The sequence below is a fragment of the Dama dama genome, chromosome 10 (genome assembly GCF_033118175.1).
Source record: "Dama dama isolate Ldn47 chromosome 10, ASM3311817v1, whole genome shotgun sequence".
NCBI lineage: Eukaryota > Metazoa > Chordata > Mammalia > Artiodactyla > Cervidae > Dama > Dama dama.
Window position 1 is genome coordinate 33910641 of NC_083690.1, and position 24267 is coordinate 33934907.

Sequence of the window (24267 nt, forward strand, 5' to 3'; positions counted from 1 at the left end):
TGGGCAAGTTACTTAAACGCCTGGAGACTCAGTTTCCACATCTGCAAAATGGGTGCAACAGAACCACTCTCATAAGGCTGATGTAAGGATTACCTCAGCATATGGTGAAAGTGAAAGTACTGGTAGCTCAGTTATGCCTGATTCTTTGTGACCCCATTGACTGTATAGCCCACCAGGCTCCTCTGTCTGGGGAACTTCCCAGGCAAGAAAACAGGAGGGAGATTCCTGACCCAGAGACGAAACCCACATTGCAGTGAGATTCTTTACTGTCTGAGCCACCGGGGAAGCCCTCAGCATATGGTAGTTTTACAAAAACGAGTTGCCATGTCTGAGTTGAGGAATCACTAGTGGCTCAGTGGTAAAGAAGCCACAAGGTAGGAGACGTAGGTTCGATCCCTGGGTCGGGATGATGCCCTGGAGAAGGAAATGGCAATCCACTCCAGTATTCTTGCCTGGGAAATCCCATGGCCAGAGGAGCCTGGTGGGCTACAGTCCATGGGGTCACAAAGAGTCAGGCATGACTCAGCGATTTAACAGACTTGAAGTTAAGATTTCTCTGGCAGGAAGAAAAAAAAACCCTGTCCCTGCCCCAGCACCGGAGCTGGCAAGCAGCTGGGCTCTAAAGTGAACTCTTTCGCTGTGCCATATTCAGGAAGGTGTGGGAGCCTGGGGCTGCCAGGGTGGCCTTCGGATGAAGCAGGAGATGGAGAACCTCGTCTCGCTCAGGGTGGGTGGGAGCTCAGAGGAGCCCAGCGTTTGTTCCAGAAATGGTTCCGGAAGGCAGCAAGGGCTTTGGGAAGGGTGGGGGTGGGTGCTGGAGGGCTCTCCGGCATCTCTTCTCTCTTTGCCTTCCTGCTCAGAAACTTCACCCCCATCCCTCAAAGTGCTCGGATGGGCCAAGACCTGTGAGGAAGGCCCAGGCCCAGAATGTGACGGCTTGGAGTGGGGGTGCTGTCAGACTCCAGAGCAGAGATATGAGAGAGCAGTGCTCTGGGATCAGGCTCGGAGGCAGAATCGGCAGGGGGCTTCCCAGGTGGCTCAGTAGTAAAGAATCCATCTGCCAATGCAGGAGATGCAGGTTCCATCCCTGACTCGGGAAGGTCCCCTGGAGAAGGAAATGGCAACCCACTCCAGTATTCTTGCCTGGGAAAATCCCATGACAGAGGAGCCTGGCGGGCCACAGGCGTGGGTCCGCAAAGAGCTGGACACGACTTAGGGACGAAACAACAACTCTTACCAAACTGGGCGGCTTTGGCGGCGGCTTTGGCGGCTGCAGCTGCTGGAGTCCCGACCCCTGGGAAGGCGAAGATTAAGGATCGGCAGCGGTCCCCAGCACCCCTCCCCTCTCTCTTCCATCCCCCATGGTAGAAAGACTTCGCAGAGTCCGCATCTCGGGAACTGGCCCCTCTCCCAGGCCCGCACTGTGACGGCCCGCCAGCCGCTCTAGACATGTCCTCTCCCTGAGCAGCAGCTCTGACTCTGAGGCTATTGGAGGAAACGGCTCATTTCTTGGGGGAGAAATGCAAAAGGGGAATTCCCCCCCACCGCCCCCGCCCAGAAAGAAGAAGAAATGCAGAAGAGAAATCTTCTGGTGGGAAAAAGAAAACACAAACCAAAAGGAGGATTGTAAGTTAATCTCATTTCCTCCCTTTGGAGAAAGAGGGCTGGGTAAACAAAGACTGACACAGGCCCCCCCCCCCCCCCCATCAGAAAGCAGAAAGGCCCCGTGGGGGGATGAATGAAGTCTCCCCAAACCCCAGCCAAGCAGAGTTCTGCTGCCTTGCAGGCTGACATCCTGAGCATCCCTGAGGGCAGGGAGGGGACTTTCTGGGTTCACTCAGGGATCTGGAATCCTGTGGGGATGCTTCCCTCCAAACTATGGGAAATCCCTTTCTCTGGGCTCAGTCTTGCCATCTGTAAAATGGGACCCTTGATCTACATCAACTCCAGGGCCCCTTCCATGAGATAAACCAAACCCATGTCTGGGCTGGGACACAGCTCACCTGGCACCCCTCCAACACCTGGCACGCCTGGTATTGCTCCTGGGGCACCTGGCACCAGCCCTCCCAGGGCTCCTGCTGCCCCAGCACCTGGGGGGATGAAGAGCATCCAGCTTTGCCCTTGAAGCACCACCTTCTTGGGGGAGCCAAGGGTGGAGGTGGGGGTTACATCATGGCTGGGTATCGGCTGGGCATCTTTAACTCACTGGTGTGGGATGGGGGATAATGAGCCAGATACCAATGACCCCAATAGTGGGCAACTGAAAAGGGCAGAAATGTTCACTGTGGCTTTGGAAAATGGGGCCAGGGGCTTCTGACCTTAACGCCAGGACTTTCCAGCCCTAGAGGCCAAGAGTGTGAGGTTGCTTTGATTTTTGAGCCTCGGCCCCTGACAGGAGAGCCTGGCTGTGGAGGGGAGGAGGGGAGGGCTTGGCCCTCCCATCCCTGTGGAGGGAGGAGTCGGGGGAGGAGGGGAGGAGGAGGAGGGGGTAGGGGACATGGGGCCGGGGCACTTACCGATCTTGGCTGCCTTGGCGGCTGCAGCTGCCTGAGCTGCTGCTACGAGGAATCGAGGAATCGAGAAAGAAAGAGATTCAGAAACCTTGCTGGGTCTCAGCTGGGCTGTGCTAATAGTGCACCTGCCCCAAGGGCACGGGAGGCCCGTCCTGCGCTCTCCCCCAGGTCCTCCCTGAGTTCCCAGAGCTCAGTCTACCCTCCCCAGCCTCCCATGACCGACAGAAGACGAGCCTTCATCCCTTTCCCTGTGTCCCCCCACCCCCCACCACCCGCCTTCATGGAGCTAAGGCTCACGGGAAAGGCCAGCTCCCGGAATACCTGCGTCTCCGTAGCCAGGAAAGCCCCCAGGGCCAGCCCCGAACGTGGGAATGCCTCCAACTCCCACTCCGCCTCTGGCTCCTGCAGAGGGAAGAGAATCAAGGGGTAAAGGATCTAGTGGGAGAGGCTGGGGCGGGCTCTGGGGAATGCTGGATGGGGGAAAGGATGCAAGCCTTCCCTCAGGTCTGGTCCATGAAGGGCAGGAAACCATGAGATGCCTGAGCCCCACCAACTTCCTCCCTACTGACACCCCCTAGTGTGTGCCCAGCCCCTCTCTTCTCTGATCAGTTGGGGAAGGGGCTCTTTGTTGGTGATGGGCAGACTGCGCACAGTCTTATCCTCTGCCAGGCTGGGCTGTCCTCTGAGAGGGTCCTGGCCAGGGCAGGGAGGTCAGGGACACTGTCTCCACTGGGAGTGACATACTGGGTCTCTACTATTACTGAGTCCCTTGGCCTCACGGTGGGAGACACCTGGGGGACACATCGTCCCGGGGCCCAACAGGTCCAAGTCCCAGCTCTGCCAGTGACTTGCTGTGTGGCCCTGGGCAAGTACAATGGGGAGTAGAAGATGAGGGTCCTGGAGTCCAAATAAAGGACAGAACGGGGCGGGGCGGAGCTATCCGCTCAGCACTCACCGAATTTGGCTGCTTTGGCCGCTGCTTTAGCAGCTGCGGCTGGTGACACGGCCCCTGGAGAGACCAAGAGAAACACAAACACTCAGGGGAGGATGGAGTGGACTCTCAGGATGTGTATATATATCCCTCTGTCTTTCAGTCTGTCTTCTATCTATTGAGCCAACACAGGGTTGTCCATCCATTTACCCACTCATATCTCCACTTACCCATCTGTCCATCTGTCTATCCAGCCACCCATTCATCCATCTGCTGACCTTCCCGAATGTCTGTCCATTTGTCTATCTTTCGATCTCAATCTACCCACTCAACCACTCATCTCTCCAGCCACCCACACATGCATTTATCCATCCATTTATCCACCCGCCTGCCTATCTGTCCTTTCATCTAAATGTCTAACCAACTATCCATTTTGTATTTGCCTTCTACCCACCCATTCATCTGCTCATCCACACATGTGCTTATCCATCCATCCATCCATCCATCATTCTAACCACTTACTTTGTCCCCACCTGCCTATCCATCTCTCTTTTCATCTACCCATTTATCTTGCCATCCACCCTTTTACCCATCTTATTTATCCATCCATGTAACCGCCCATCTTTGTATCTGTCCACTAATCCACCCATCACTCACTCTCTCATCCATCAACTTGCATACTCATCCACCTGGCCGTTCACCTACCTCCCCAGCTGCCCATTTGCCCATCCATCCATCCATCGATCGATCCATCCTTCTCTCTAGACATCCACCCATTCATCTACCTACCCAGCCATCTATCCACCATTTACTGAACACATATTCTGTGAAGGGCTGGGAACACAGAGATGAAAGACCTGGTCCCTGCCCCCAGGAGCGTACTGACAACCAGAAGGTAAATTGAAGAAGATAAGAGGCTGGCAGTAGTTAATTATAGCCCAAGAAAGAGAAGATGACCAAGGGTATGGAGAGAAGAGGATAGAAGGGTGATGTGTTAAGGAGAATCAGAAAGTCTTGGCAATAATTTCTAACACCTCTCTCTTGCACACACAAACACACATGCGCACACATAGCCAAGCTCAGCTGGTCCACCTGTGATGCCTGAGCACCCAATACCTGGAACTCCGACACCCGGGACTCCAACACCAGGGACTCCAACACCTGGGACTCCAACACCTGGAACCACACCTGGAACCCCAACACCAGGGACCCCAACACCTGGAACCCCAACACCAGGGACCCCAACACCAGGTACTCCAACTCCTGGGACACCGATTACTCCTGGGCCAAGGCCTCCAGCAGCACCTGAGGATGAAAGGATTGCTGTTCTGGCCTGGACCCTGTGGGAACCTCAGGGGGGCCTTTGGGGGCATGACTCTGGGGAGCTTTGGGAGCCGCGGGTCCTGTGTGCAGGATGCTAGGTGGGGGGGCATTGCCTCTGTGTGGATCCACGTCTCCCGAGAGAAGGGGAGGGAACTGAGGGAACCCCAACAGAGCTCTAGGGGTTTGGATCTGTGGCTGGAAGGAGCACGCTCTATGTCTAAAGCAGAGTCAGAATGCTCCACTGGGCCCAGGCAGTTGGCACAGCAGCTGTTGAGTGGCCCAGGGGGTAAAGTGGGAGGAGCCAGATACTTCGCAGGGTCCCTGCCCACACCGCTGGGCCAATCAGTGGAGAGCAGCGGACAGAGCCTGCCGACAGAGGCAAGGAGGCATGACCATGATGCTTGGGGGGATTGTCGGGGAACAGTCCATCCAGCCTTATAGGCCTGGAGCCTTCCAAGGTGCATGCTGAGGCTGGGGCTGGCTGGAGTCCTGGCACTGCCCGTTTCGGGGACACTCACCGAATTTGGCTGCCTTAGCAGCGGCGGCGGCAGCAGCAGCATCTGGAGCCCCGACCCCTGGAGAGAAAGCCGCAGAAGGTGAGGCCCTTTTCCTGTGACCTTCTCAAGGACACGCCCCTCCACCTGTCTGGGATGGACCCTACCTGCGATGCCTCCGATGCCAGGAATTGCGCCAGGCGCACCAGGAATGCCAGCACCGCCAACACCAACACCAGGGAGAACTCCGGCTCCTCCAGCACCTGTTTGGAGTGGGGACAGTGAGGATGTGGCTTCCAGGGGGCCCCTCCTGGAGCCGGGCAGGAAGGCCGATTGGACGCTGGTGTTTTCAACGCTGCAATCTCCTCTGGGAATGAGGCCCAGGCATCTCCGGTTGGGCCTGCTTGGGAAGAGGCCCCCACCCCACTGTTCCTTGACTCACCCCTAAAGTGTCCATTTCAACACTCTCATTAAGGGACTCGTATGTTTTCAGACAAATCCCATTCTAATCACTGCCACATACTGAGAAACCACAAGCGGCCGCTCCCCAGGCCAGAGGGGCCCCTGCAAGAATGTTCAAGACTTCCTCTCTCTGTGTTCCGAACACGCGGCCAAGTTTGTAATCCAAGCGCCGGGCTGCCTGGCTCTCGCAGCCCCTCGCTGTCCCTCTCTCTTGCTCCCACATTCCAGCCATCCCCTCCAGCCTCGGGGGCCTGGAGGGAGGACCTCTGTGGGGCAGGCCTCCAACTCAGTACTTCCCTCCACATCCTCACCCCGTTAGGCTAGTGGGCAGGATCCTTCCATCCCATCATGGCTGCAAGAAGGGGCTCCCTTGGGACTGGGGCTGAAGGTGAAGATTTCACCCCCATGATCTAACTCTGAACTGGGGAATCGCCAGGGGCCCAGTCGGCCCATGCACAGGCAGAGAGAAGGCCATGCCACATCGACTAGCCAAGGGATCGTGGGCTTGAGGAGCTAGTTAAATTTTTATAGTACATATTAAATTGATACTCAACTATTAAACTGTTTAAATGCTCATACATGTACTACCTAAAATGATCATTCTAACCTCTGCTCTACCCACTCCTTCCTATTTTAACCACCTGGCAAACTCTCTACCTATATTTTAAGGCTATGAATCAAATATCATTTTCTCTGAGAACCCTTCCTGATTATCCCCAGGTAGAAGCAATGTCTCTCTCTTCCTGAGTCCCACGACAGTGCTGACATTCTTCAGCAGAGCCCTTATCTGTCCCTGGTTTCTGAAAAGGAGGGAGGGAGGGACACAGGAGGGAGGGATGGAGGGATGGATGAATGGAGGGATGGGTGGATAGATGGATGGAGAGATGAGTGGGCAGATAGATGGGCAGAGGGAGGGGTGGATGAATGGATGGAGGGAGGGAGGAAGGGACAGAAGGAGGGAGGGATGAGTGAATGGATGAGTGGAGGGGTGGGTGGATGGATCGAGGGATGGAGAACTGGAGGGTGGAGCAGATGCACAGGTGGAAGGAAGAATGAATGGACGGAGGGAGGGAAGAATGGGTAGTGCTGAAACAGTCGGATAAATGGGGGTGTGGCAAGGAGGGGCCACCTTGGTTAGTTATCTGTGAGGCAGGCTCTCAGTGGTAATAGGCATGGTGAGGCTGGAGGGCTGGCAGCTAGCAGGCAGGGGCTCCAGGGGTACTTACCAAGCTTCGCTGCTGCTTTAGCCGCTGCTGCTGCAGCCTGTGTGCCAACCCCTGGGGGAAGAGGAAGGGGAGAGCCTGGAAAGTGTGCCCCGGCATCTCCGGAGTCCATCTCTTCCAGGCCCAAGAAAATCAACTGGTTCATATCTGGGTGTGGATGTGGGGCATATAGCAAGCAGAGGCTGGGAGAGCTGCCCCCAGCTTCCTGCCTTGCCCCACCAGGGTCCTTCTTTAAACTCAGACCAGGGTCTGGATATTGGATGGGCTGGCTGGCTTTCTGGAGCCTGAGTTATTTGGCTGGCGGAGGGGTGAGGCTCTCCTTACCTGTCCCCGTTGGATACCCAGCCTTGCCCGCAGCACCAGCCACTCCGCCAGGCCCATAGCCTGCGAGAGGAGAGGCTCAGTGGGCATCCGTGCGATCTCACGGTGGCTGCCCCTCCCCTGCCCTTCAAGGACAAGGCCACCCAGAGCCTCCACCTGTCACCCCCCGCCAGAGTTAAACGCAAACATGTGTGGAATGGTTATTCCCATTTTACAGATGAAAAGACTGAGGCTCCGAGAAGAAAACCTGTTTTCTCAAGGCCTGGGGATAAGTGTGAGGGCCAGGATTGAGAACCAGGCTGTCCCAGTTCCATGTCCCCCTCCTTAGGGGGCTCCCATTCTGAGACTCCACACCCACCCTACCCCCCAGTTGGTGTTCTCCTAGCCCTGGACTGGGGCCATCGCTCCCTTGCCAGAATCCTGTGGCTGGAAGGAGCCGGAAGCCCGCCAGTCTAAGAGGGCCTTACCATAGGGCAGTTTCCCCGTGCTGTAGGGCAGTCCATAGCCACCTGAGGAGACGGAGCGTGGGTTCAGTGGCTGCCCCAGGGCAGCCCCACGCCTCGCTGGGCCCCCACTACCTGGGCAGACAGACCTAGTCCCCACAGGTACTGAGGCCTGAGGCCTCCTTCCGTCCATCAGGGTCCTGAGATGCTTCCAGAGGCTCTCAGGAGAGCCAAGGCCTTGGAGGAGGCGGGGGAGGGGATGCCCCGCTCCAGGGCACAAAGGGATGGCCATTCTTCTACCTGCCATGGCCCCCAAGTCTGAGGGTCTTCCTTACTCACTTCCCCATCAGGAAATAGCTTCTCATCGTGTGAACTTGACAGCTGGGGTGGGTTGACATCAGGGGTTTCTTTCCAGTGAATGGTGTTTCTTACCATCAACACACATGGTTTCCCACTGGGGCTACGGGTCTCTGTGCGTGTGTATGTGTGTGCACATGGGTGCGTGTGTGTGTATGGAAGGCCAGCACCTGCAAGATGTTGGTCTCTCCCCTCTTTCTTTTTAAAAAAATATTTCTTTATTTATTTGGCTGTGCAGCATCTCAGTTGAGGCATGGGGGATTTTTAGTTGCAGCGTTCAGGCTCTAGTTCCCTGGCCAGGGCTCGAACCCTGGTTTGGGAGTGTGGAGTCTCAGCCACTGGACCACCAGGGAAGTTCCTCCCCGCTTTCTTTTGCTGGTGACCAGAAGTGGGCAAAGTTACCCAGGTTTCCTGACTACCCTCTCCAGCCACCCCAAGATACAGGTGGGCAAACAAGTCCCCTCTCAAGCTGACCTCCCAGCAGGGAGGCCCCGTGTGAGTGGTGTCTCTCAAATCCTCTGCCTGCCTTACCTGGCAGCTTGGGTGCCTTGATGGGGTATCCCAGCGGGACTCCAGGCTGCTGCCCTCCGAAGGGTCCAACTCCTGTGGGAACAAGGAGAGCAAAACAATAAGGCCCTAGCCACGTGGGCCAGCAGCCCCTGCGAAGCCTCTAGCCTCCCCTTTCACTTTCTGCTCAGATTAGAATGAGCTCCCATGGCATCAGAATCCGGAAAGCGTCCTGCCTAGAGGGCCTTCCCGCCTCCTTATGTCATCAGTCAGCTGAACAATCCCCAGCGATGGGCCGCTTCCTCCAGGAAGCTGCAGGATGCTCCCCTTGCTGGGGCTCGGGCTACACTCGGAGACCGCAGCCCTCTCGCCATTTGGAGGCTTTTTAGTTGAAGCGTGAAGGCTCTAGCTCTAGTTCTAGCAGGTTCTAGCTTTCTGGGCTCCTCTGGGCTGCCAGACAGGGGCTTAGGGCAGGGGAAGCAGGCCTGTGACGGACGCCACTTTGTGCCAAAGCCAGTCCAAGGCCTGGTGCAGTGGGAGTGCTCAGCTCCTCCCAGGGCAGGAGTCCCTGCCTGGCTCACCACCCCGTGGGCCTGCCCACCCTCCCTCGCGTGGAGGGACCCAGCCTTGCCTTACCTGGGATTCCAGCAAAAGCTCCGCCCCCAGCTGCAATGACAAGGAACCATCACTGTGGCTTGGCCACCGCGGGCCCAAGGCACCCCAGCACCAGTGAAGGGCGTATTGGCCCAAGCCGTGGCCAGTTCTGCCCAGACCTCCCAGCTCATCACAAACACATCGGGCATTTCTCACTGCCCATCTGGGCCAGCTGAGCCCAGGTTCCCCACCCCCCTCAACCCAGGACAGAGGGGACTGAGGGTGATCCGACACTCCCACATACCTGGGGCCTTGGGCTTGACTCCTGCTCCAGTGGGAACCCCGGGGAGGACCCCTATGCCTGGGAACCGAGCTCCTGAGAGGGCAAAGAGGGGGCTGGCGGTGAGGGCAGGAAGGTCCAACCTGGAAGGGCCAGCCCGGCACTGCACCCACCCTCGGGGACACAGCTGGCCTCCTTCTTCGATGCCAGCTGCTGGCGTGGCTCACGGGGTGGGGGAGGGCCCCTCTGGTGGTCACTTCTCTGCCCCATCTGCCCCCAGGTCAGAAGTTTTAATCCTATTTCCTAGCCCCGCGCTTCTGTTGTCCTGTCTCTGAAACCGGAGTTAATTTCCCGTCACCCTGCCCAGCCTCATCAAAGAAGGCAGGCCTGTAGGTCGGGGCGGCCTGTGCCCTCGGGGGCTCTCGCTGGATGCGATTCACGACCAAACACAGAGCTGTCATCTGCTCTGGCCAGGCGGTCTCCAGCGTTCAGTGCTGCCACCCCCCCTTTCTCCCCTCCACCCCCAGGGGGCTGGGCCACCATGGCAGGGAGGGGCTGGGGGGTGTGGGTGGGGGGGACCCTCTGCCAGTTAATCTCTCTGAGCCAGCCCGAGCCTGGGGTTTTGGGGGAATTCAGGAGGTCACATGTTGGGTGGGGTGGCCAGGCCCTGGCGGCGAAAGGAGGTTGAGAGGGCAACTCCGAGGGTCTCCTGCAGGGCGGATGTGCTGGGCGGGCCCCCCTGGTGACTCATGGCGTTTGGGAAACAGCTGGCCACCCTGGGGACTTGGTTTGTCCCCAGCAACCCACCGCAGGCTGTGATGATGGTCTGGGTCTGGGCCTCGGCTTGGGGTTCTGGGGAGGACTGGGGGGAGCTTGCTGATCTTCGTAGGGGAAAGACAACCAGAGCTATCTTAGGTCTGTGGCCTGAGCTTTGATGCTTAGGGAGACAGTGGCCGTCAGGACTCCGGTGGCCACAGTTTGGGGGAGGTGGGGGGCCCCCCGGGAGGCTGCCAGGGGCTGCTCTCCTCGCTCTAGGGTCCCCCTTTTCCTCTTTGCCCTCACCTGCGCCTGGGAGCACTCCGCCCGGGTATACACCTGGGAGCCCCACACCTATGGCCGAAAGAAAAACGCATGAGCAGCAGCCTGGCCTCCAAACGCGTGAGCAGCAGCCTTGCCTCCAGGAGTCTCTCCTGGCCCTTCCCTCTGCGGCAGCCTCAGGGCTCCCGAGCTAGCCCCCCAGGTTCACCCCCCGCCCCGGGGAAGAGCCGGGGACATGTGTGTGGTGGCTGCAGGCCCCCCCGACGAGTTCCGGAAGTCATCTGCAAATCCCTCTGTGTGTGGATTTGTCCCGTCTCCTGGAGCCTGTTTACATGGCCGGCCCAGCCCACCTCGGGGCTAACAGCTTCCAGATGTTCCCTCCCCGCTGTGCGGACTCAGGCCGCCTTTGGTTGAACCTGAAGTCACTTCCTTGAGGGCTCGGTGCGGAGGGACGGGCACCGGATGGGGCTTCACCCCAGCCCTGCCGGGACCGGGCGGGCCCTGATGCCGACTCCCTGCTTTGCGCCTCAGTGTCCCCATCGGTCACCCGAATGCCTGCCACAGAGCCTGTCTCTCAGGTCTGCTCCAAGGTCCTGGAGGAAGGGCCTGGAAGGACGGCTGGAGTCCCTCGCCCCTGTTTGGGACCTGGCATCATGCTCTGGGCCTGTCTCTGCCCCTTGACGCCTGCCCCGCTGCAGCCAGGCCCTGCCCTTCCTGCCCCGGGGGGCCTTGGGGGCTCTTGCCCTCCCTGACCTCTGCCCTCCAGCCCCAGGGACTCCGTCCACACTGACCTGGCACTTTCCCAGGCTTCACTCCAGCCCCGACTCCGGCTCCGAGCGGAGGCACCACCGCACCTGGAGGGGAAGGGGCCACATCAGACGGGGCTCACCTGCTCCCACGACTTCCCCCCGGGCCACCCAGGTCTCGCCTCCATACCTGTAGACACTCCTAAGCCGCCAACACCACCGATGCCGCCGACCCCGCCGAGACCAGCAGCACCTGCGGAGGTGGAGGGGAGGTCACGCCAGGAGCCGCGAAAGGCAGGAGGACCCTGGACTGAGGTCTGGCCTGCCTCTGCCTCGCTTTGAGACTCGGACGTAGCTGGTTGCCTCCCATCACCCCCAGTAGACTGGAGCTGAGGATCCCATTCACCTGCCCCCCAACCCAGGAAAGGTTCTTTGCAAGGTGGAGAGCCCACGAAGGCCAGAGGGCTTATGGCACATTCCAAAGGGTAACACTCACCGGCCTTGGCAGCAGCTTTATAGGCGGCAGCAGCACCAGCCGGGCCACCGGGCACCAGAGCCCCTGGGAAGGCACCTGCGGGAAAAGCCCCAAGCCCTGCAGAGAGGAGGATGGGTGAGGTCCTGCCCCCAGCCCAGCCCCGGCCTGCCCCGTCCAGGAGGTACATCCGAGGCTCTCCTGCTCCGCGCAAAGACATGACCGCTGCTCCCAGGACCGGGTTCAATGTCAGAGATGCAGTGTGGCCCAGGCTGCTCCGCTCAGCCTGACAAGCTACAGAGATCTTTTGGGGTCAGACTTATATACCTCCCTCCTCCAGGAAGCCTTCCTGAAGCCCCGCTGAGTCGGGTGACTCCTTTGGGCTCGTGGGGCTGCTTCCTTCTAGCTCTTTTTGCGTGCTGCCTGCTAAATTGCTGCAGTCATGTCTGACTCTTTGGGACCCCATGGACTGCAGCCCGCTGTAGCTCTTCTGTCCACGGGGTTCTCCAGGCAAGAATCCTGGAGTGGGTTGCCATGACCTTCTCCAGGGGAATCTTCCCGACCCAGGAATCGAACCTGCCTCTCATTACATCTCCTGCATTGGCAGGCGGGTTCTTTACCACTAGTGCCACCTCATGCCTATATTATAATAGTGCCAAGACCCAGTTGTCACTCCCTGGGCCCCGGGCAGGTGGTCTTAGCATGACCCCCTACACCAGCGTCCAGGACAGGCCTGGTCTGCACCCTTCTACCCCTGACTGCTTGGCTCTGGCCCCCAGAGGGGCATCTTGCCTGGATGTTGACACTAACCTGCCCCAAGGCCAGCGCCGGCGAGCCCTCCGACACCTGTAGGGAGAAGAAGACAGAGCCAGGTGAGGGGAGGCTGGTGTGGGTCATTGTTCCTGGGCCCAGGATGTTCCCATCCTGGGTCTCGTGGAACCCAGCGATGCTGGGATCTCTGTGTGGCCACTCAGGTCTCTAAGCTGGACTCAAGCTTTCGGTACTTGCGGGCCAATCCTGGTGAGATAGTCACCATTGTTTAGTAACCAACTGCTTTGTGCCATGTGGATGCCACTGTGTTGATCCCAACTTCCCAACCAGAACCTCAGTTTCCTTGGAAGTCCCGCCAACTAACGGGGGACCCAGGAGGGCTTTCTCTCAGGGCTGGAGCTGAGCAGAAGCTGCCAGCAAGGCCAGGCCAGGCCCTGCCCTGCTCCCACGTTAGCCCCACCCCAGGCCTTGCTTCGGCTTCCTTGCTGGAGTCCCCTGGCTCAGCCCACGCCCTCTCCTTTGTATCTGGAGCCCTTTATTGTCATCCATCTAGCCTGCCCTGCAGTCTGGGAGCCTCCTTGCCTGCAGACAGATGCTAAAATGTTTATAAAAAGCCAAATGGGTCCCTCTGGCTCTCTCCTTCCCACATCTGGGCTCGATCTCTGCTTTTCTCCCTCCAGGAGACATTCCACGGCTTTGGCCAGGACCGATGGGCAATCAGGTTGGAGTTCACAACCGTGCCGGCTTTGTTTCCAATTATGTGAGAATCTCTCCCACAAGCGCCCGTCCTGGCCACCAGGGTCCAAAGCTCAGAGGCGGCCTCTCTGGGGACTGACCCCAAACAAGCAGGACAGCTGAGCCCGGGAGAGCCCACCTGCCTTTCTCTGGGTGTGGTCCCCTGGCCTCACTTCCTACTTATGTGAGCTGGCCCGTCTGAAAGCCAGCCAGGCCCTCTGTGAGATGGGCCTCTGCCTCCAGCACGTCTCCCTTCCGGGCAGGTGTGGTGTGGTCTGGCCGGGCCCGGGGTGTGCCTGGGTTCACTTCCCAGTGCTGCCGGCCCTTCCTCGCCCCAGCTCTGTCGGGGGTGTTTCTCTCCAGCCTGGCCTATTTCCTGAGGTCCAGCAGGGCAGCAGACACCCTCTGGCCTTTCCTGACCGCAGAAGGGCCGGGAGGAGAGGATGGGGACCGGACAGGAAGCGAGAAGAGGCTGGGTGGGTGGGGCGGGGGCAGGGGGCCCTCTGCAGCCATCTGCCCTCTTCCCGTGCTCCCCCCAGGGTCGCCCTGCAGCCTGAGCAGCGTCCCACCCTGCTGCCCTTCTTCCCGTGGGCTCCTCTGGCCCAAATGCCCCCAGGAGTACAGCCCCTGGAAAGCAGGAGAGAGGGGTGAGGAGGAGAGAGGGGTGAGAATGCCCAAGGTTGGGAGCCCCGAGAGGCTTGGCTTATCCAGCCATCTCTCTTTAGAGTCACTGAGCTCTGGATTTAAATCTTGCTGCCCCACGCTACTCCTTGCATGAAATAGCAAGTCACTTCCCCTTTCCAAGACTCAGTTTCCCCACATACGAAAGGGCCCGCATGTCCCCAACCTTCCTGGGACCACAGGGCCTGTGAGCAGAGAGCATGTCGGGTCTGCAGCCTGTTGGGGTGACCGCTGGATGTCCCCCCCTGCTCCTTCCTGGGCTCTCGGGTGGGTGACTGGCCTTCAGCCGGTGCTGGGGGTGTGGGTGGTGCTGGCTTCCAGCTGCCTGGTCCCCCACTGAGAGCCCAGGAGGGGCCAGCCCACCGAGGCCCATGAGGAGCAGCTGCCAGGCCACCCACCCTCTACTCGCCAAGGGATTAGTTGTTCCCAGGCATGACACTTGCCTGGGCATGCCCGGATGTGGGGAGCTGCCCTGTGTGGGGGGCACTGTGGCCCTGTCCAGGCCTTTGGAGCCCAGAGTCCTCAGACTAAAAGATAAGCTCTGGGAGGTCATGGAGTCCAGTCCCATTTCATCAGCCGAGGTCCTGACTTTCCTCTCAGTCTACATCTTTACCCCAGGCTGGAAGTCCTTTTGGAAGTCAAGCTAAACCTTTCATTACTCAAAGCTTCACTTTACCAACTGCAACTGTGTGCGGTTTTCTCAGCCTTCTCTCTGGTGTTTCATCACAACCTACCGTGTGTCCCCAGCTGCCAGCGGGATCAACCAGTCCCTCCTCTAGCTCTGCAGTCACGACTGTCTCCATCTGGGTCTTCCCAGATAAGTGTGATCCTAATTCCACACCCTTGCTTATCTAGCCTTTCCTCTGTTCTCTCTCCACCATCAAAGACCCTTTTAAGATCACTCACTCCTCTGAGAAGATAGGAAACAGGTTCTGGTGGGATAAGCAATGAACCCCAAAGGGCTCCCAGCCCTGCAGACTCCTACAGACCCCAGTAAACCCCTTGCCCAGGCCTCCTGCCCTCCTGTGTCTCTCTCTCTCTTGCCTGGCCCCAGCCCTAGAGTTTCACAACACAGATGGGCTTGCAGGGAAGGGGAATCTGGGTCTCGTAGATTCATTTGCACTTGAATCATCGAACATTGTTGGGGGGGTGGATTTCGTAAGAGCTGTTGGACATGCAAACTGTCCTGGAGTCTCGGGCTTCAAAGCCCGAGGAGACACGGAGCTGTGGGGGGCGGGTAGTGGGGGGGAAAGGCTACATCTCATGTGGATCAGATCATAAATCCACAGGGAGACACCCCTTCCTCCACCTGCTCCTTATCCACCAGGACTTCCCGGAGGAACCCACCCTCCCTCTTTCCTGGGGGGTGTATTCTCTGGAGCTTAGTGGACATAGCAGTGGATTGGAGCCCTGTGGGCCAAGACAGAGCCAACCACATCTTACTGGAAAACTCCATGGTCAGAGCACAGTTGAAAGGGGCCTGGGAAGGAAGCTCATCTGGGGTTAGGGTCAGGGTACAGCCTGGGTTTAGGGGCAGGGCTTTGATCTAGGGTCAGGATAAGGGCTCAGAATGGATCATCAGAGTCAAGGATAGCCGAGATCTTGGCCTGGAGTAAGAAAGGGCTTCATTTGGGGGTCAGGGATCATTCAGGCAGAGGCCAGGGTCCAATTATCTATGTCTGAGCCCAGAGTGACATGCACAGGCTTGGTGGCCACTGGAGCATCAATTCTGACCTTTGACCCCAGCAACAGGGCTGTTTTCTGGGATCTGGTGCAGAGGGGACTCTCGGGGGGTACAGAGGCCTGGGCAGAGTTGGTGCCAGACACCCCATCTTCAGGAAGGACTGTAAGCTGCCTCTAGCCTCCTGACCCTGGAAGCCCTGGAGCTCAGTCCCAGCCTGGTCCTGGGAGGTGTTGACTAGAGGGGAGGGTCTGTCCACCACCTCACTCCCTCCTCCCATCCACAGACCCAGTTCACGGCTCTGTGGCCCCTTCCCTCCCCTGCCCCCTGGCCCTGGCTCTGTGCTCAGAGGCTGCAGGGCTTACCTGGCTTGGCTGGTTTGCCTGCAGGGCCCAGTGCTAGGAAGGGAAGAGATGGTCGTTAAAGGGGAGTCCCAGCCCACCTGTCTCACCACAATCCCCACAGGGCACTGTGGGGTCAGCAATGGTCCTCCCCTGCGTACAAGGAGCTTCTGGGAGGGGGCCCCAGCTCCCGTCCTGACCTGGGGTTTCCCTCTCTTGCACTGTTTATCAGGCCTCTGAAGGGGGTGATGGTTCCCACTCAGCTGGATTTGCATGGATATTACTAAGGATCAAAAGAAATATGAAAGAAGGAGGGGGCCCCCAGGGAAAAGAGGCTGGGGGCAAGGGCTTAGGGGGCCCATGGGATCTAGGTTTTAGAAAAGCCTCTCCCCACTAGATGCTCAGTCTAGGAAATGAGGGACTCCTTAATGCTTGGGTTTTCTGAGGTCTGAGGTCTAAGGATGTGTGTGGATTAGGCTGAGACTCAGACCCCATTAGCAAGGAGCCAAGTTTGGTGTTTGAACTCACCTCCTCCTCCCAGGCCTCCGAGACCAGCCCCTGTGTTGACAGGATAGAGAGAGAGAGAGAGAGAAAACCATCAAGGTCCCTGCCAAGAAGCCATCCTCTGACCCATGGTCAAATCCATCACTGCCTAGCCACATGATCTTGGGCAAGCCTTGGGCTCTGTGAGCCTCTGTCTCCTCATCTGTCTCATCTGGCAAAAGTCTCCTGCCTCTGTGTGTGCCTGGGAATGTGCTGGTGGCTTCTCTCACTTCCACATCAATTCTGAATGCTCAAACCCTTTTATTCTTTATTCTGTGTGGTGTGAGGGGTCTCAGTCCCCTGGACCTAGAACCCATGCCCCCTGTAGTGAAAGCATGGTTTCTTAACCACTGGACCAGCAGGGAAGTCCCTTAAACACTTTTTAAGTATTGAAAATATTACTTGTGATTTTTCAATCTACGTTAAAACATCATGCTATTTTTCAAAATTAAAGGAAGAGATTGCCTCCCCCCCACCACCCCACCCCCCTGCCATGCCAATGAGCTAACATTCTGCCCTTTTTTTTTTTTTTTCTTCTTGAGGCAGGGCTCATCTTCATCTGCACCTAGTTCTTGCTTTTATATTGTTTTTACTTGAAAATCACTTGACCGTCAGAGAGCATATTCATACTTTTTAGTAGTTGCATAACCTTAGTTTACTTAATCACACCCTCCTGTCAAGCGGGTTTCTTGTTTTGCATTTTTGCTAGTAACATTCCTATGAAACTTGGGGCAGATGGCTTTTTTTTTTTTTCTCTTCTTTTCAATGATTTCCTTTGAATGGATTTCCAAGAGTGGGGTTAATGGTTCGAAGACTGTAAACAGCAGAGGACTGGTGAGGCGGCCACTTTCCTACGGAGTTGCAAGCTCTGAGTTTCCTCTTTTAGAAAATTTATGCTCAGTAGTTGTTGAACAGCATCATGTAAACTGCTTTTTAATACAGGAGTGACTGATCAGTCCTCTGCGGCTGGCGTACCAATATTTTTTCCTTCTGCAGTGTCCAAATGTGTGTCTCTTGCAAATTTAATCATCATCTGTCTTACCTGGGCACGTGCAAATTTCATGTACATTACCTGGGAAGAAGACGCCTCCAGGAACTCCACCAGGAACAGCTCCCGGGACCCCTGGAAGGAAGGAGGCAGAGTCCCCCATGAACCAGAATGAATAAAAGCGTGCTAATGATAAAAGATGGGGATGATGGCAATAATACCGTGTCTACCAAGTAACCAGTGTTGCCCAAGCACATTATGTTTCCAAAGCATTTTCTCTTTCCTGCTCCTCAAAATGGCCCAGTGAGGGTGGAAGGGCAAGGATTATTAACTTCAGTTTAACAGATGTGAATTCAGGCTCAGAGACATTAAGACACAGGCTGGGGGGTCACACAGCTGCAAATAGATGGAGCCTGGATTCAAAGCCAGGCCACTCCTCTGAGCATAATAGCTCGCACTATGTTACCTGGGGAGGGCCTGGCCAGGGACTGGGTCTGAGCACCTTTGGCTGGGCAGCCACGTCTCTCCAGCCCTGAGCGGTGTGGGCAGGATCCAGCGTCGTGGGAGAGCAGGCCTGGGCTGTGACAGCAAGCAGTAAGGAAACGCGGCTACTGCCAGCCAAGGCCCAGCCATTCCCACACTGATAGGAAAGCGTGAGGTCAGCGTCCTTAGCCGCTGGGCAGCAGAGCTTGGGTGGGGCTCTGGCTGTCTGACACGGAGCTGTCTAAGGAGGCGCCGGGGCCCAGAGGGGGACACCATGAATGAGCAAAGTGAATAGTTTCCTAAGGAAAAGCTAATTCACTGGCTGGGCCAAAGGGGCCGTCTGCCCAGCCCAGATCACGAGTTCAGTCCCCACGGATCCATGAAGCTCTCACAGGGGAACACTGGGAGGCCGGGCCCCAGACCCGGCCTGTGTGTAGTCATGGCAACAGACAATCCTGGTGCAGACCAGGCCCCTGACTCCAGCACCACTGAATGGCCCCTTGACAAGCCGGCTTGCGGGTGCCCCAGCCTGAGCCCCAGCACCGCCCCGCTGAACAGGGCTGAACGGCCCAGGTTGGGGGAGCGTGTCAGGCAGCTCCCCAGGTGCCCAGCAGACATCTGGCCTCTGTGGCCAGGCTGCACAGCTGGGCCTGCTGGCCCCAGGGCCCGGGCAGCCTCAGCCACGGCCCAGCAGGGTGGAGGATGCCAAGCTGTCATGGTCCCCCTGTGCCACAGCCCCGGCGCCACCCGCGCCTTCACCCCGGGCCTGAGCCCCTGAGCCGCCTCCTGCCCACCCCCCGCACACTCCCCCACTACCCACCCCAAGCACTGCAATCCAGGCCTGGAGTGTCTAAGTAATCTGCTCAGAGCCTCGAGGGGCTCAGAGCGGTGGCCCAGGAGGCTGGGCCTGCTGGGCATGGGCGCTCGGGCCCTGTCATCGACTGCCAAGTGCACACATGGTCCTTTGATGCCTTCTCTGGCTCGGGCTTCCAGCTCTGAGCACTGTCTCGCGTGTGCCTTTCCCTGTCATAGCTCCAGGCCTTTCTCTGCCTCAGCCTCTCTCCCTCCTCCCCTCCCTTCCCCTCCCCCTCCTCTCGCCTCTCCCCTCCGCTCTCTGGCTCCAGAGTGGGTGGTGGGGTGCTGCAAGAACAATGTGGTGGGCGGAGGAAGCAAAGGGCTCCGGACAGACCCATCTGGTCTCTAATCCCGGCAGTGCCAACTTCTTACCATCTGTGTGACCTCCGGCAAGTCACTTAACCTCTCTGAACTTCAGTTTCCTTTGTAGCAATGTGGGGCTAATAACTTCTGCCTTGCCAGGTTGCTGTGGAGTTGTCAAAGAGTTCCAGAGACCTGCCCTGGGCCTGCGCCCGGTAATTGCTCCAAAATAAATAAATTAATTGATGACTGACACTTTGTTTCTACTTCACAGTACATGGCCTGGGGCCAGGTAGACAGTAGGTGCTCAATAAAGGATGGATGAATTAGGTGGAGGGGAGGCAAGACGGTAGCCTGGAGGTCTGGTCTGACCTCTTCCATCCCCAACCGGCTTACGGGTCTCCCCACCTCAAGTTGGTCTGGCTGAACCCCCAGTTCCTCTCCTGGGGTTCTGTTCTCCCCCCAGCACACGGGCCAGGCCCGAACCGGGATCGGCCAGCTCCTCTGCTTTCACTCTGCCCAGGGCCTACCCATCCTCTCCCCAGCTCTCTCTTCTCCCCACTCTCCACCTCCATGATTCAGAGCCCAGCAGTGTCTGCCAAACTCCATGCCTGAACCATGACGGCCCGCGGAGCCAAAGGTTTTGATCCCCGTTTTGCACTGAGGAAAGGAGAAGGCTTAGTGGGCGTAAAGGATCCCCGCCGGGCCCCTCTTTGAGTGCAGGAGACGTGAGACAGAATAAGACCGGTGGTGATCAAAGGCCTTTGAAAAGCGGCAGTCTCCTCTCCTGCCCCACATGCAAAGGGTCATCCTGCTTCCCACCTCCCCTCCTTGGCCTGAGCTGTTTCTGCTGCCAGGAATGCCCTTTCCTCTCTCCAAGTCCTACCCTTCCACCAAGACTGGGCTCAGCGTCTCCCCCCTGCCGTCTCTGAGCCTGTGGTTCCCGCTGCTCAGCTGGCCCAAAGCAGTTGGCCTGGAGCGTACTTGTCTTGTTTTATGTGGGTTTGGCTTGTTTCACCGGCTAGCCCAGGGTGGAACTTGTCTCTTGCATCTTAGAATCATGGTCCTAGACTCTCAGGGATCATAACAGTCTTTTGGCCTGGGTTGAAATTTCTCTGCGAACATCTTGTGTTTCTGCTTGCACGCCTCCAGTGACAGGCAAATCACCACCTACTGATGCTATCAGCTCTACCGACAGAGAGATCCCCCTCCTATTGAGACAGAATCTGTTCCTCTTTCTCTCCAGTTCTGCCCCGCAGAGCCCCAAAGACTGAGTCTCACCTCCCATCCACAGAAGCCCCTCAAACATTTAATTTTCTTTAAGATATAACTCAAATGTCACCTCTGCCATGAAGCCTTCCTGGATTCCCTCTACGCCACCCCATCTCCCAGTCTTGTCAGCTTTCTCCATTACTGCACCTCTATTTACACATGGGCTGCCTCCCCATTAGACAAAGCATTGCATGAGTAGCAAGAGAAAAAATTAAACCTTATAAATGTGTATGAATTATAAGGGTTGATATTAGCTCACACTAGCAAAGTCCCAATAAGAGAATATATGGTTTTTAAAATTCACATTCCCATAGCCCTCTTCCTTGATGCATTATTTGCAATGTGACTTTGCTGGAGCCACCCACCGGCCCTAGGAGGTATGCTGGGCAAGGATGTCTCTCCCCACTTTACAGCCAGGGAAACCATCCATGAGCCAGAGAGATGGAGTGCCTGGCCCGGTACCCACAGCTGACCCCAGTTACACGCAGGGCCTTCTGCCTGGGCCCTGGGCTCCAGGTTCAAAGAGCTGGGAGACGGCTGTTTGGGAGCAAGCAGAGGGCCAGCGGGCCTTGGCCGGGGACTTTGCCAATTTCAAGTCCATGGGGGCCGGCCTGGGGAGCAGATAAGACCACACGAAGCTGTTTGTTGTTTGCATGGAGAAAGGCTGCCAAGGGCTTTTCAAAAACAATCCGCCCTCCAGTGACTGAGTCTGTCCCCTCCCTCCCCTCGGGCACGCCTGCCTTCCTGCCTCAGCCCCAGCAGACTCAGAGAGCAGCATCAACCCCTAAACTGGGGGTCCGAGGCCCCGGAGGCCCCTCAGAGTCACCTGGGCGGCGGCTTTAACAAGGCCTACACATCTGGGTCCCTCCTCAGACCGAGTAAAGCCAGAATTTTGTGGTGAGACCCCATGTCAGAATGGTTTCAAGTTCCCTGTGTAATTCCAATAGGCAGCCAGGGCTGAAAAAATCCCGGTTTCAAAACCATCTTCAGTTCCGAAATCAGAAAAACAAAACCGAAAAACCACCCAAAGCTAAAATGATAAAATTTCTGGGGATTTGGGGCAGCTGGTCCCAATTATAACTGATTTAATTTCTCTCTCTCTTTAAATGGCAAGGGAGTCTGGGGCAAATGATCTTCAAAGCTACTTTTGACCCATCTTAAATGGGTCCAGACAACCCTTCCTTCGCAGAGCCTTCCTGGGTTGTCCCTTTTTTGTCTCCATTGGCAACATGGTTCTTTGGGACTGGGGGACCCATGAGGGTGACATCCCTCAGGATAGCCGGGCAGGTGTGAGTGCGTGCGTGCTTGTGTGAGCATGTGTGTGTGGGAGGCGGGGGGCCCTCCTTTGGGAGGCTCTGGGCACAAACCTCAGAAGACCTCATCAGTTCACACACCCCTTATTTGGACCCGGCTACTCTACCACCCGGGACAGAGCTGAGATTTATGTTTGCAAAAAAAGAACAGGGCCAGGGAACATTTAGCCCGGTCATTGAGGGTGCATTCTTCTTAGGGCAGGCCCACCCCAGAGTACTCAGCCCCAGGCCTGCCCCTTCCCAAATGCCACTTGGAACCTGGCCCCCGCCTCCTCATCCTTTAGCCCAGGGATGAGCTGGCTGGTACTCACCCCCTGGTGCTGCCTTAGCCTGTCTCAGCCTCAATCTCCCTGTTTGTGGAGTGTAGATAAAAATTCTCTAATCTCAGGGTTCCTGCGGGAGCTACATGTCGTGCTCTAGAGGGGAGCTGTCTCTAGGAAGGAAGGTGTTCAGGGGCCAGACTCCGGGGAGGAGGTTCAGATGGGACCCGAGCTGCCATCTCAGGCCCGGGGACAGCTGCTCCCCTGGAATGGTCTCTCTGCCCACCATGGGGCCCCCCCGATGCTGCACCAGCATCCCTCGGCTTTGTCCAGACTCGGGAGCTGACCTCTGGGCAGGAAGCCCCGCTCCCAGCGGTCCTGCCCCGCTGACCAATCTCACGGAAACAGCTGCTGCCCCTGCCCAGCTCCTGCTTCTGCCCTCCGGCCTGGCCCTGCTCCACCCGGAGCCCACCCCCCATCCCGACACTGGCCCCCACTGGTTCTCATGGCAAAGAGGACCCTCCTGGAAACCAGACCCCACCCAGGCTACCCCACCAAAGGTTCATGAGCTGCCTGCACCTCTCTCTCCCCACGGCCAGGAGCATCTTCGGGGATGCTGGGGGACCATTCCCAGAGTCCCCCCAAGGTGTGGCAGCCCTGAGGGGGCATCCTCCGGGCCCATGGCTGGGAATATGCCAGGTGGCCCGGGAGTGCCCCCAGGTCCATGCAAGCCCCCAGCACGCTGGGCTCTCCCTCTGCCAGGAGACGGATACCTTCCCCAGCTTCATTGTCCTTGCTGGTGTTCCATAGCTCACACACTCGCACGCACACACACGCACATACTCAGAGACAAACCACACCCAGTGACACACCTGGACACCAGATCGCCTCTGTGTACGCGCCTGTTGGGTGGCAGACTTTTGCACATGCTAACAGGCACTTACACATATCCTATGAATATATCCTATAACATGCCTCCTTCCAACACACACACACACACACACACACACCTGTCCAGGGATAAACCTGTGAACATTCATCCCCTCGTCCTCTATCTGATGACCTCCTCCTCTATCTGATGACACGACTAGACACATACAGACCATGCACGCCTGGGCAAGAGCATGTAACACACTCGTGCACACACGCACATTCACACACTTACACACACGCTCAGAAGTCCCAGCCTTTCTCACCAGGGACAGACCACAGCGGCAGCTTTCCAACCCGCAACCCTGTAATCAACTTAACCCTGACATCACCCGGAGCGGGTCCCGACTTCCCAGGGGACGAGGAACCTGCCGAGGTCAGAGAGCTCACTGCCGCAGAGCTGGCCTCCAGCCCAGGTCCCCTGTCCCCGGGGCACGTGTGCACAGCCACTGGGTCCACAGGTGTGCAAACCGCCGGTGCTCACAGACCCGACGCACCTCGCTGGCCCTTCCCCAGTGTGCTCGGGACCCCCACCCTGGGAGAGCACCCCAGGACAGAGCAAGGTTCATCCGCCCTGTCGGGGCAGCAGAAGCCGGCGCTGGTCTGGGACCATTCTGAGTCTCGGGGCGAACATATGACAGGTTTCTGCTCCGCACGGCTGGCTCCCAGGAGGGGCGGTTCCGAGGATCCAGTGGCCGAGGGGCTCCTGCCTGGGACTCCCCATGGAGGGTGCTGGGAGTGCAGGGCGCACTCTCGTCGGTCGGTCCAGCCACCTGAGCGGGTGGCCCGAGGGCTGCGGGCCCTTCAGGGGAACAGGGTGAGGCCTACCTCCGGGCTGTGAGGGGTGGAGGACGCACAGCAGGAGCAGGAGGACTCCGGGCCGCCGAGCTGCAGCTGTCAGACCCGCCATCTCGGGGAGAAATGCCCCAGCCCGCTCTCTGCGCCTCGTTTTATCCCCAAAGCGTAATTGCTGCCTCGTCGGCTGCGAGGGAAGGAGGGAGGGAGAGAGGGCGGGCGGGAGGGCGGGAGAAGGGGGAGGCCTCGGGGAGGGGGCCACGGGGAGGGGGCAATTACGAAAGGCCGGCTCGCAAGCCTCCCAGGCTGGGTCTGACTGGACTGGACTGTGGGCTCTTTTTTTTTTTTTCCCTGAAAACACACGCGCGCACATACACACGCGCACACACACACACACACAGTTTCCCCCCATCTCTCTCCCGCTTTCCCTCTGCGGCTGTTCTTTCGCTGCTGGCCCTGTTCCCGCCAGAAAGTGCGAGGGGGGCCTCTGCCAGGACAGCCCTCGGGAGAGGAAGCGGGAGGGAGGGCCCTGCAGCCCAGCCAAAAATCCGGCCCCAGCCAAGGCCTGAGTGGCCAGGCCCCCGCCCCTCCGGCTGGGCCCCGGGCCCAGTGTGG

At 57.9% G+C, this 24267-nt stretch overlaps 1 protein-coding gene across 1 annotated transcript in view; it reads right to left on the reverse strand.

Annotated features, from left to right (window-relative positions):
- ELN (elastin) overlaps positions 1-23851 on the reverse strand; it is a 32671-nt gene extending 8820 nt beyond the window's left edge. Inside the window, exons 1-23 of the mRNA XM_061153414.1 lie at positions 23686-23851; positions 17529-17579; positions 16442-16471; positions 15938-15970; positions 12515-12550; positions 11729-11803; positions 11423-11485; positions 11278-11340; positions 10511-10558; positions 9473-9544; positions 9211-9240; positions 8599-8670; positions 7735-7776; positions 7271-7330; positions 6950-7000; positions 5429-5524; positions 5286-5342; positions 4561-4749; positions 3469-3522; positions 2835-2915; positions 2517-2558; positions 2004-2090; positions 1238-1294 (exon numbers count right to left, since the gene is read on the reverse strand). Of these exons, the coding sequence (XP_061009397.1) occupies positions 1238-1294; positions 2004-2090; positions 2517-2558; positions 2835-2915; positions 3469-3522; positions 4561-4749; positions 5286-5342; positions 5429-5524; positions 6950-7000; positions 7271-7330; positions 7735-7776; positions 8599-8670; positions 9211-9240; positions 9473-9544; positions 10511-10558; positions 11278-11340; positions 11423-11485; positions 11729-11803; positions 12515-12550; positions 15938-15970; positions 16442-16471; positions 17529-17579; positions 23686-23767 (1471 nt within the window). The 5' untranslated portion in view covers positions 23768-23851. The remainder of the gene's footprint in view (positions 1-1237; positions 1295-2003; positions 2091-2516; positions 2559-2834; positions 2916-3468; positions 3523-4560; positions 4750-5285; positions 5343-5428; positions 5525-6949; positions 7001-7270; positions 7331-7734; positions 7777-8598; positions 8671-9210; positions 9241-9472; positions 9545-10510; positions 10559-11277; positions 11341-11422; positions 11486-11728; positions 11804-12514; positions 12551-15937; positions 15971-16441; positions 16472-17528; positions 17580-23685) is intronic.
- Between the last annotated feature and the right edge of the window lie 416 nt (positions 23852-24267).